This window comes from Cebus imitator, unplaced genomic scaffold (assembly GCF_001604975.1).
Source record: "Cebus imitator isolate Cc_AM_T3 unplaced genomic scaffold, Cebus_imitator-1.0 Scaffold76, whole genome shotgun sequence".
Classification (NCBI taxonomy): Eukaryota; Metazoa; Chordata; class Mammalia; order Primates; family Cebidae; genus Cebus; species Cebus imitator.
In genome coordinates this window covers 7,356,334-7,369,100 of record NW_016107391.1, presented here as the reverse complement: position 1 = coordinate 7,369,100, position 12,767 = coordinate 7,356,334, and the positions used below count along the sequence as shown (strand labels likewise).

Sequence of the window (12,767 nt, the reverse complement as noted above, 5' to 3'; positions counted from 1 at the left end):
AATGGGTTTTCAGGTGTACAGAAACAGGCCCTTTAGGTGGGGCTGTGTCACTAGTCAACCATCTTCACTGTGGAGTCCTAGTCACTATGATTTTGTTTTGTAGATCACGAGGATTCATTCAAATTGTCTCCTCTTCTATTCCTTCATAATAGGATCCATGGTCTGAAAGTACATTCCCTCCTTCTCTAGTACATTGTATTCAAGCAGGTCGTTGCTACTTCTCTATTGTTATTAATCTTTTCATCATCTTATTCCTCTTAGCACAGTTGAGGCCTAACATATTATCTTCTATGCCTGGGGATGGGAAAATGCAAGCAGGTAACAAGAAGAGAGAAATCATCCTCCTGTGAGTGATAGGCATCCAGGCCTGACCTGCATGAAACTGCAGGCATACCCAACCCTTTGTGTCTGCTGAGAGAAGTCGGCCATGGACCACACACCACCTGATACCAGAAGCTTGCATCAAAAAGGTCTCAGCAGAAACATGAATGAGACATAAATTCACAGCCTTAGGCTGAACAGCTCTTGCAGCAATTCTTGCCCACAATGCCAACATGTCTTCCTGCGCTGAAATTATCACTTCAACTGTATTAGTCTTTTCTGCTCTCTCATTCATTTCAAAACTTTTCTGAAGCCTTGCTGTCTTCGTCACTGCCTTCCATTTCCTGGAACATTGCTATACTCTGGTCTCTTGTGACGTTTCAGGCATACATTGCTGTTGTTCAGGGTAAGCATGCCTATGGAGCCTCAGATAAACTTCTATTTTCTTGCCCCTTGTATTCAAACCAAGTTCTTAACACCAGTTCCGCAAACTGTCCTGGCACACCTTATTAATTGGAGGCAAAATGGTCGGCAAGGGAGGGGCCTGTATTTTTCATCTGGCTTTTCGTGGAGCTGTAAATTGTTCATTTGCTTGAAGTAGATTACCTTGATTGTATTTCTTAGGCTTTTCCAGTTTGACATTAGAAGTTAAAGAAACACTCGGTTCCATTTGTTCCATATTTGGTTCATCTTTAACTGGCACCAATGTCAAAATCACACTTTCCTCATCATCTACGCCCCCCTCAAAGAAATTCTTCTTACTGTTATCCAAATTTGAGTCTGACATTTTCAGCAGCACCCCTGTCCTGTCCATTTGGTGATACTTTTTTTAAAAAATTAGGCTGGGGACGATGGCTCATGCCTGTAATCCCAGACTTTGGGAGGCCCAGGCGGGTGGATCACTTGAGTCCAGGAGTTCGAGGTCAGCTTGTGAAACCTATGTGTTTCTTTTTTAGTCTTTTAATTTTTATTATTCAAAACATTTTTAAAATTTAGCTTTCTGACTCTGTGCTTGTGCCTTCAACACTTTCACCATGAGTTGCTGCTACTTGATAAGGAAAGTATGCTTAATCCTGTCATGAACACATTTAACACATATGGAATCACCATAGGCTCTGCTGACATGCTTTTTTGTTTTGGGCATTCATGTAAGAACATTAGGTCTCATAGCACAAACCCCTTGAAGTCTCTCTGGACACATGCCACCTGCAGATTTTGGTGCTTTCCCAGCTTTCTTGGTATAAAGATAAATAATTCTATTACCAGGGATTCCAGACAGCCTAGTTTTGTTAAAGGCTGCATTGTAGAAAGCCTATGACAGGCAGTATATCAAATGCTTGACCATTCTGAGTGCCTGTAGGCAACGCCTCTGGAAGAGGAACTGTACTTTTAAACAGATCCAGTATTTAAAAATTTCCTTAGTTCTAATTTCTTTCTTTCTTTTTTTTTTTTTTGAGACGGAGTTTTGTTCTTGTTGCCTAGGCTGGAGTGCAGTGTCACGTTCTTAGCTTATTCCAACCTCTGCCTCACAGGTTCAGCTGATTCTCCTGCCTCAGCCTCCTGAATAGCTGGGATTACAGGCGCCCGCCACCATACCTGGCTAATTTTTTTGTATTTTTAGTAGAGACGGCGTGTCGCTATATTGGGCAGGCTGGTCTTGAACTCCTGACCTTCCAAAGTGCTGGGATTACTGGTGTGAGCCACCTTGCCCAGCATCTCAGTTCTAATTTCTCAAACATTAAGTATTGATAGATAAGACCTAAACTAAAGTTCTTTGGGTTCGATTCCCTATTGATTTTAAGAGTGTAAAGACATCATGAAGGCCAGACATGGTGGCTCACGTCTGTAATCCCAGCACTTTGGGAGTTGGGCAGATCACCTGAGGTCAGGAGTTCAAGACCAGCCTGGCCAACATGGTGGAACCCCATGTCTACTGAAAATACAAAAATTAGCTGGGCATGGTGGCACTTGCCTGTAGTCTCAGCTACTGGAGAGGCCGAGGCAGGAGAATTACTTGAACCTGCGAGGTGGAAGTTTGCGGTGAGCCAAGATCGTAGGTAACAAAAATGAAACAATGCCTTTAAAAAAAAAAAAAAAATCCTGAAAACAACATTAGAGAAGGGCTGGTTTACTCTAAGCTTGATTCACTCTTTGAGACTGGGATTAGGCCCATTTCCCATTTGATGTATACCTGACCACGTATTGGGTTGGTATGTGAACAAAATTGGGGTTATTTTAAAAAGGAAGGGGGTTCATGGTTTTGGGGTTGATATTCCATATGCTGTTTGAGTTAGCATATTGTATTCAATTCCAACGAATCAGTTTTGTGTGATTATGTTAGTAGTCGGGATACCTTGGGCTAAAGTAAAAGTTTTGGTATTTTCAAATTACAAACTTAAATTTATATTGATACTGATTTCATTACATTTTCTTGGGTGTTTTTTTTGGTAAAGTGTTAGATTCCACTTTCTTTGACAGTGATTCAAATACTTTATTTAAATCCTTGAAGAGTGCATTTAAAATTGTAGGTAGTAGTAGGAATTAATATTGGTAATTATTTACATGCTAAACAGTCTGTATGTTAACTCCATATTTTCTGTGAAATCTCCCATGAAAGCAGGAGTTTTAAGCTTTGAGAATTTATCTTATTTCCTTCTCTGTTACCAGAGTTTCCTGGGAACCTCATCATGAAATATTCTGTGGCCTGGGCATGTTGTAATAGAACTTTCTGGTGTTTTATACTCTGTTTTATCATTAATACTAAACCTCTTTGGGTCACTTATTTAAGAGAGTTCCAGTTGGGTACATTTAAACCAGTATTCCTCAAACTTTAATTTGCCTGTGATAATCACTGAAGGATTTTGTTAAAAGTGCAGATTTCAATTTAGTAGTTTGGAGTATAACCCTACATTCTGCATTTCTTTCTTTTTTTTTTTTTTTTCCCCCTCCGAGATATAGTCTTGCCTGGTTGCCTAGGCTGGAGTGCAGTGGCATAGTCTCAGCTCACTGCAACCTCCACCTTCTGCGTTCAAGAAATTCTCCTGCCTCAGCCTCCTGAGTAGCTGGGATTACAGGCACACACCACCATGCCTAGCTAATTTTTGTATTTTCAGTAGAGATGGGGTTTCACCATGTTGGCCCAGCTGGTCTCAAACTCCTTACCTCATGATCTACCTGCATTGGCCTCCCGGGTGATGCTGCTCTGGTCCTTGGACAAAACTGAGTAGCAAGGCTCTAAATAGCCTACAGGGAAAGGAGAAAGATCTAAATCTTGTCAGTATAGGCTAAACGTTTCTGCCTTTTCTCCCTTTGGCTCCCGAACAGGTTAAGTTAGTTTCTGATATTGGGCCTTTGTGAATATAATCCTTATATAGAAGAAAGGGGACAATACAAGATCAGAGTTGAAAGATTCATAAATGAATTAATAGCAATAACCTTTAATCTTGCCATTAATTTTCTTAGTCTTTTATTTTCTATATTTTAGGAGTTGGATGTGTCAGTTTGCTCCTTATTCTGAGTTTAGATTCTTTGTCAGAAGAAATGGGAAATTTAATTTGGACATGTTTTACAACTCTTTACTTGCAGGCATTGATCAATATGACAGAGATAGCATCATAAATGACTTTAAGAATGGGACCTGCAAACTTCTTGTGGCTACCTCTGTTGCTGCCCGAGGTCTAGATGTGAAACATCTGATTCTTGTAGTAAATTATAGCTGCCCCAATCATTATGAGGATTATGTGCACAGAGCAGGGCGGACTGGAAGAGCAGGCAACAAGGTAAAATCATTTTGTTATAATTGATCACCATTATATTAAAATACAGGAGTTTCTTTAGTATTTTAAGGAGTCAATAGGAGTTACGGAGACATTTTGAAAATCTGTAATCCACACAGTGTGAAGAGTAGTTGATGTTCATATGTACAGTTCTAAGTATTATTCAGATTATCAGATACCTAGCAGCTCTTTACAGGCAGATACTGTTAACAGTTTGTATTCCCTTTTAGGTTTTTCCCCTCATGCCTAAAAAGTTCTATACAGATGTTCCTTGATTTATGATGGGGTTACAGTGTCCTGATAAATCCATTGTAAGTCAAAGATGCATTTAATATACCTGACCTACTAAACATCATAGTAGCCTAGCCTACTTTCAACATGCTCAGAACACTTATATTAGCCTAAACTTGGGCCTAATCATCTAACACAAAGCCTATTTCATAATAAAGTATTGAATATTTCAAGTAATTTATTGAATACTGTACTGGACGTGAAAACAATGGTTGTATAGATACTCAAAGTACAGTTTCTAATGAATGTGTATCACTTTTGCACCATGGTAAAGTTGAAAAATCATAAATTGAATCATTGTAAGTCAGGGACCATCTGTATACACATACACATAAATTATTATACTTCAGGATCTTTTTTAAAAAACATGGGATCATAAAATATACCCATCTCCACACCTACCAATTTCTCCTACTCGCCTCTTTCTCTATCAGTCATACATATATATGTTACTTGCATTTTTGACTCACCTGTATTCTAGAAACTGTATAGACCTAACTCATTTATTCTAGAAGCAGCAGACTATTCTGTTGTTGGAGTCATTGATTCTGATGTATTTAATTTTCTAACCCTGTACATTGCATAATAAAGCAGTAAATAGTATTAATATGCCATAGCTTACATTAATGGATAATGTATTATCTGCCAGGTACTGTTTAAGTGTTTTACATGTATAATCTCTTTTTATCCTTAAAACTTCCTTTGAGGTAGATAATATTACTCTGTTTTATTATCAGATGAGAAAAATTCATGCACATAGAATTTAGTTCACCTGCTTGTACACATTTAATAAGTAGTGTGGTATTTAAGATGGGGTTTTTTTTTTTTAAGATGGGGTTTCACCTGGATGACCAGGCTGGCCTTGAACCCCTGACCTCAGGTGATCCACCCACCTCGGCTTCCCAAAGTGCTAGGATTACAGGCGTGAGCCACTGTGCCCGGCATGGTATTTATTCTTTTAACCTATTAGGAGTCAAGAAAATTTTTTGGTAAAGGGTCATATACTAAAAATTGTATACTATTTGGGCTCTGTCACATATTCTCTTTGTCTCTCCTTCTCTATGTATGTGTGTGTTATTATATGTTCGTAACGCCATAAAAATGTAAATATTTGTAACCAGGGGCAGTGCAAAAGCACCATAGGTCAAAGGTGGTGGCTGTTTAGATATTTGTGAATTAAAATCTTAAACTGTTTTAAAATTTTTAACAGACGACTGTTTGGGTGAGATTTTAATTTTGTGGAGATAAGGTCTTGCCGTGTTGCCCAGGCTGGCCTCAAACTCCTGGGCTCATTATCTTTCCATCTCTGCTTCCCCAAGTGCTGGGATTACCAGTGGGAGCTATTATTGCACCCAGCAAGGTTAGATTATTTTGTGAAGATAGCAAACCACTTTTCTACTCCCAACTCTGGTCTGTCTTTTGTGTGAACCAAGAACTTGCTGGGAGTATGTAAAGCCTTTGGCTTTAGAGAATTCCAGAAGGGTGGTTTGGCTGGTCTCATTTTTGCAGAAACAGTTACAAAAATAAGTATATTAAAACAACTCAGCTGGGTAGTCCCAGCTACTTGGGAGGCTGAATCAAGATCTCTTGAGCCCATGAGTTCAAAGCTACAGTAAACTATAATTGTGCTACTGTACCGTCAGCCTGAGTGACAGCAAAACTTGTCTATAAAAATCAAACAACCAATTTATTATATATATATAATCAAGCATATATTTCCACACGTGTATCACACACATTTTTATATCTTTTATTGATCTTTAAGAAAAATATGGATAGCTATGTCCTAGGACATTAACTTGGTGAGATTGGTGTAGTAGGTAGCAGAGGAAGGAGATTCAAGCAAAAAGAGAAAAAATAGAATATATTAAAGAAAATGGGCCAGGCACAGTGCCTCATGCTTGTAATCCCAGCACTTTGGGAGGCCAAGGTGGGTGGATAGGTTAAGCTCAGGCGTTTAAGACCAGCCCTGGCAAAATGGTGAGACCTCGTCTATTCAGAAAGTACAGAAAGTTAGCTGGGCATGATGTCTGTAGTCCCACCTATAGTCACTCCTGTAGTCCCAGCTACTTGGCAGTGCCCAGGCTAGAATGTAGTGGCAGAATCTTGGCTCACCGCAACCTCTACCACCCAGACGCAGTCTTACCACCTCAGCCTCCTCAGTAGCAAAAACAGAGTGAAGAGTGAAACTATGTCTTAAAAAATAATAAATAAATAAATTAGCCAGGCATGGTGGTGGTCACCTGTAATTCCAGCTACTCGGGAGGCTGAGACAGGAGAATCACTTGAACTTGGGATGCGGAGGTTGCAGTAAGCTGAGATTGTGCCACTGCATTCCAGCCTGAGCAATAGAGCGAGACTCCATCTCAAAAAAAAAAAAAAAAAAAAAAAAAAAAAAAAAAAAAAAAAAAAAAAAAAAAAAAAAAAAAAAAAAAAAAAAAAAAAAAAAAGGGAAAAGCAAAAGACCACACAATTGTGCATTTGTGTAAAATTGTATACATCTCCTTCCTTCCTTCCTTCCTTCCTTCCTTCCTTCCTTCCTTCCTTCCTTCCTTCCTTCTTTCTTCTTTTCTCTTTCTTTCTCTTTCTTTCTTTCGACAGTTTTCCTCTTGTTACCCAGGCTGTAGTGCATTGGTGCCATCTCGGCTCACTGTAACCTCTGCCTCCCAGGTTCAAATGATTCTCCTGCCTCAGCCTCCCACGTAGCTGGGATTACAGGCATGCATCACCACACCTGGCTAATTTTTATCTATTTTTAGTAGAGAGGGTGTTTCACCATTTTGGTCAGGTTGATTGCAAACTCCTGACCTCAAGTGATCACCCACCTTGGCCTCCCAAAGTGTTGGGATTACAGGCGTGAGCCACTGCATCCAGCCAGTTGCATGTATTTCTACCTGTGTATGAAGAAATCAGAAATTTTCTAGTTTACTTGTGTTATTTTAAAATATTAAACTTGGATATTTTACTTTGAACCATTAAGTAATTTAGTAAACTCTTGTGGCTTTTTAAATTATTTAGTAATGTTGTCAATCTTGAGGATTTATTAGGTGGATCAGGTTTTATCTTACTTGTGATCAAGGTATGATTCATCTTGTTAGTGTCTAATAATTGCACTTTTTTATCCATTAGGGTTATGCTTATACTTTTATCACAGAAGATCAAGCTCGCTATGCTGGTGACATAATTAAAGCTCTTGAGTTGTCAGGGACTGCAGTGCCTCCTGATTTAGAGAAACTGTGGAGTGATTTCAAAGATCAACAGAAAGCTGTGAGTTTTTTAACCCATATTACTCTTCTAGAAATCATTAATGTGACTAAACCTTGACTATTTCATTCTTGGAAATCTTTTTTTTGTTTAATACTTGGAAATTTTGATAGGACTATTTTTATTTCTCTCTTAAGAGAGGGGAAAAGAAGTGAAAGCCATTCTGTCTTTTGCTTGAACTTAGTATTTTGTGATGTCTATGTAGAGCTCTTAGTTTATCTTACATGCTGGATCAAGTGTGTTTATTACACTGCCATATACCACCTTGAAAAATATCTTATTACTATGAATTCCTAAACATTAAAGTTTTTACCATGAGATTAACTTTCTTTGTTTTCTGTTTTTGAAAGGAAGGGAAAATAATTAAAAAGAGTAGTGGGTTCTCTGGTAAGGGATTCAAGTTTGATGAAACAGAACAAGCTTTGGCTAATGAGAGGAAGAAGTTACAAAAAGCAGCTCTTGGTCTGCAAGATTCAGATGATGAGGATGCTGCAGTTGATGTAAGTTCGGTTATTCTCTCATTCTTAATTGAAGCGATTATTTCTTTTGTACTGGAGGTCTTGTCATATGCTTGTCAAGATAACTAATCATTGGAAACCTTCTTTGGGAGAGGATGGTTCTAGAATAGTTTTGGAAAATCTGCCTAGTACATACCAGTACCCCTCCTCTTGATATGTAGACCACTCATTAGCACATCAAAGGATGTGAAAAAAAAAATTTTTTTTGACCTGGAGTCTCGCTCTGTCACCCAGGCTGGAGTACAGTGGTGCAATCTCAGCTCACTGTAACCTCCACTTCCCAGGTTCAAGCAATTCTCTTGCCTCAGCCTCCTGAGTAGCTGGGATTACAGGCGTCCACCGCAACACCTGTCTAATTTTTGTATTTTCAGTAGAGACGGGGTTTCACTGTCTTGGTGAGGTTGATCTCAAACTACCAACCTCAAGCCATCCACCCTTCTTGGCCTCCCAAAGTGCTGGGATTACATGCGTGAGCCACTGCACCCGGCTGTGGATATGAAAAGTCTGTAAGGAAGCTTGTTTAACTTTGTTAGTTAAACCCAGAAATTCCCCAACGTATCTGATCACAGAACATTTTTTGACATATCACGCTAAACTTAAGCTCAGAAAACATGGTTGGAAATCAGGAATTCAATCTGATCTTATCATTAGGAAATTGACTCCAAGAAAAGATGTTAGGTCCAGGACCATAGTAGAAGTTACACAGAATCAGGACCAGAACCCAGGTGTTCCATTAACCCTAAACCATTTATTTCTAGGATACCATACTAGCTTAAAATGTAATAAAGTATTTATTTTTTATTTTTATTTTATTTTATTTTTTGAGACAGAGCCTTACTCTGTTACCCCGGCTGATGTACAGTGGCATGATCTTGGCTCACTGCAAACGCCATGTCCAGGGTTCAAGCAATTCTCCTGCTTCAGCCTTCCAAGTAGCTGGGATTACAGGTGCCCCCGCCACCACACTTGGCTGATTTTTATATTTTTGGACAGAGATGTAGAGATGGGGTTTTGTATTTTTAGACAGAGTGTAGAGACAGGGTTTCACCCTGTTAGCCAGACTGGACTGAAACTCCTGACCTCAGGTGATCTACCTGCCTTGGCCTCCCAGAGTGCTGGGATTATAGGTGTGAGCCACTGTGCCTGACCAGTAAAGTTATTTTTAAATTTATCTCTTGCCATGAAACAAATCAAAACTTAGCAGGTTAAAGCAATAAACATTTATTATTATAGTTCCTGAGGGTCAGGAAATCAGCAGCAGGTTAGCCAGGTAGTTCTGGCTTAGGCTCTCATGAGATTGCAGTCATCTGCAGGCTTGGCTGTTGCTGGGTGATCTGCTTCCAAGATGACTTATTCACTCTGATGTTTACTGGATGCCTCAGTTTTTCACCTCTTTGCCTGTCCTTACCCACATGGCAACTGGCTTTCCTCACAGTGAGCGATCCAGGAGAGAGAGCAAAGAGAAAGCTTTAGTGCTTTTTATGACTAGTCTCTGAAATTACACAGTCATTTCCACTTTATTATTTGTGGGTTTTGTTTTGGAAACAGAGTCTGGCTCTGTCACCCAGGCTGGAATGCAGTGGCGCAAACTCAGCACACTGCAGCCTCTGCCTCCTGGGTTCAAGCAGTCTTCCCACTTCAGCCTCCCGAATAGTTGGTACTATAGATGTACCACCATGCTCTGTTAATATATATTTTAAAATGTTTTTATATAGAGTTGAGGTCTCACTATATTGCCTAGGCTGGTTTTAGACTCCTGGCCTCAAATGATTCTCCTGCCTCAGCCTCCCAAAGTGATGCTATTACAAACATGAGCCACCATGCCCAGCCATTCTCTTAGAAGGAAGTCCTTAAGTTCAGCCCACACTCAGGAAAAAAGACTATGAATTTGTAGCCATGTTTTAAAAACATCTGTCACTTTTTGACATTACGGTACTTTCCCCTTATCTGTGGTTTTTGTTGCCATAGGTTAATCACGGTCTGAAACTATTACAGTATTTTGAGAGAGAGAGAGACCACATTCATATAACTTTTATTACAGTACATTGTTATAATTGTTAATCTCTTATTGTACCTAATTTATAAATTAAACTTTATCATAGTTATGTATGTATAGGAAAAAACAATGTATGTCTGTGTGACACTATCTGTGTTTTTAGGCATCCACTGGGGTTCTTGGATTATATTCTATGTGAATAAGGGAAGACTACTGTACTTTTAACTTTTTTTAAAAGAAATCTCATGATAAAATATAGTGATTGTTTCTTTGGGTGTTAAAGTAATATGTAATTTTATGAAAAATGTGAACAGTACTTAACATTAATAAAATCAAAAGTAAGGTTAGCTCTATCAGCTAGCATTGTATACTTCCCCCATTCCTGATTCTGTGAATTTTTTCAGATTATAATACCACGCATGCTATTTAATTTAAAACAGTTTTACTCAGGTAAATGTTGAGTTTTAAAAGTAGTAGATAAACTAACCCCCTGTTGGTTTTTTGTTTTGTTTTGTTTTTATGAGACAAGGTCTCACTCTTGTCAGTCAGTCTAGAGTGCAGTGGTGTGCTCTTGGCTCACTGTAACCTCAACCTCCTGGGCTCAGGTGATTCTCCACCTCAGCCTTCTGAGTATCTGGGACTACAGACATGTGCCACCATACCTGGCTAACTTTTATGTATTTTGTAGAGATGAGATTTTGCCATGTTGCCCACACTGGTCTCAAACTCCTGGCTCAGGTAATCCTCCTGCCTCGGACTCCCAAAGTGCAGGGATTATAGGCATGAGCCACTGTGCCTGGCCATAACTGAAACCCCTTAATAGGTAATGAATGTTTTAGGAAGAATCTAAGGCTGGGTGTGATGTCTCATGGCCTATAATCCCAACACTTTGGAAGGCCAAGGTGAGAGGATAGCTTGAGTCCAGGAGCTCAGTACCCTCCTAGACAACATAGTGAGTGAGACTTTGTCTCTATGAAAAGTTTTTTTAAAAATTAGCTGGACGTGGTAGTGCACACTGTGGTCCTAGCTACTCGGAAGGCCGAGGTGTGAGGATCCTTTGAGCCTGGGAAATCAAAAAGCTAAATGGACTGTTTTTATTTCTGTAAAAGACTTTTGTAAATTAACCTAATTAAGTTTTAAGCCCTAAAGAAGCTTTTCTGTGCATTTGAGATCTAGAAGATACAGCTTTATTAATCTAATGTAAATTTCTGAAGGGGCTTATATTTCTATAGTCAGTGGTATCAGTAGTCATTGTTGGGCAAAAGGCATTTTTTTTTTTTTTTATTAAAGAAATGTACATAGCAGTAGGGCTCATGTGACTTCTGTCAAAGCAAAGCTTTCATCATTGCACTTGCCTTGATGGGGAAACAACCTGCATTTATTTCCTTTCTTGATTCAAAGGAATAAAGGAATAAGCCTTTTCTGGTTCAGTTACCCAGTTTTTAAGGCAAATCCAATTGTGTTTTATGGGTTAGGAAGAGTTGAGAGCTTTGCCTTAGGAACATGTTATACTACTCCCCCTGAGAATTATTGACTGTATTTTTAGTTGGCCACTGACCTTGAGTTATAGCCCTTTTTCCAGCATCTTTCATTGCAGTATAATTTGGTCTCAAGGCTTGAGCCCTGGGGCAACTCAGCTGCATCATATTTGCTGTTCTGTCTTGACAGCACATGTTTCCTCATTTATTGAACAGGGACGTAGTTTCTGGGTCTCTCAGGAGTCTGATGAAGTGGTTCATTCAGTGTTGTTTCTCTGTTTCTATTTTTCTTCCCACCATAGACAACTGATTTTTGAAATGAGACATGTGACTTTTAACAAATAGGTGGTATATTTTCCCATTGATCTATGTAGTAGGATTTGCATAAATATTTCCAGCCTGCTGGTGGAAACATTCCTTATTTATTTCTGTAGAATAACCTAATTTGATATTTCTAATTCAGTTTTTTTACTAGTCCTTTTTTTCCTTTTGATCTAGATTGATGAGCAAATTGAAAGCATGTTTAATTCAAAGAAGAGAGTAAAGGATATGGCTGCTCCTGGAACATCAAGTGTTCCTGCTCCAACTGCAGGAAATGCTGAGAAATTAGAAATTGCTAAGAGATTGGCTCTTAGAATCAATGCTCAGAAGAATTTGGGCATCGAGTCTCAGGTATTAAGTAATTTGTTCCAAGTCTCAGTCAATACTTTTTTTTTTTTTTTTTTTGAGACAGAGTATCGCTCTTGTTGCCCAGGCAGGAGTGCAATGGCGTGATCTCAGGTATTAAGTAATTTGTTCCAAGTCTCAGTCAATACTCTTTTTTTGTTTTGAGACCGAGTTTTGCTCTTGTTGCCTAGGCTGGAGTGCAATGGCACGATCTTGGCTCACCACAACCCCTGCCTCCTGGGTTCAAGTGATTCTCCGGCCTCAGCCTCCCGAATAGCTGGGATTATAGGCATGTGCCACCATACCCGGCTAATTTTGTATTTTTAGTAGCAACGGGGTTTCCTCCATGTTGGTCAGGCTGGTCTTGAACTCCTGACCTCAGGTGATCTATTCACCTCAGCCGCCCAAAGTGCTGGGATTACAGGCGTGAGGCACTGTACCCAGCTAATACTTTTTT

At 39.2% G+C, this 12,767-nt stretch overlaps 1 protein-coding gene and 1 pseudogene across 2 annotated transcripts in view; one reads left to right on the top strand and one right to left on the bottom strand.

Annotated features, from left to right (window-relative positions):
• The window catches only part of DDX46 (DEAD-box helicase 46), a 78,752-nt gene that overhangs the window by 52,081 nt on the left and 13,904 nt on the right, over window positions 1–12,767 (top strand). The window contains exons 16-19 of one of the 2 annotated variants that reach the window (XM_017532363.2): window positions 3,907–4,100; window positions 7,518–7,655; window positions 8,003–8,152; window positions 12,143–12,316. In XM_017532363.2, coding sequence (XP_017387852.1) covers window positions 3,907–4,100; window positions 7,518–7,655; window positions 8,003–8,152; window positions 12,143–12,316 — 656 coding nt within the window. Of the gene's footprint in view, window positions 1–3,906; window positions 4,101–7,517; window positions 7,656–8,002; window positions 8,153–12,142; window positions 12,320–12,767 lie in introns of both variants that reach the window. The other variant, XM_017532362.2, reaches the window with a different exon arrangement.
• LOC108307133 lies at window positions 25–1,134 on the bottom strand (annotated as a pseudogene).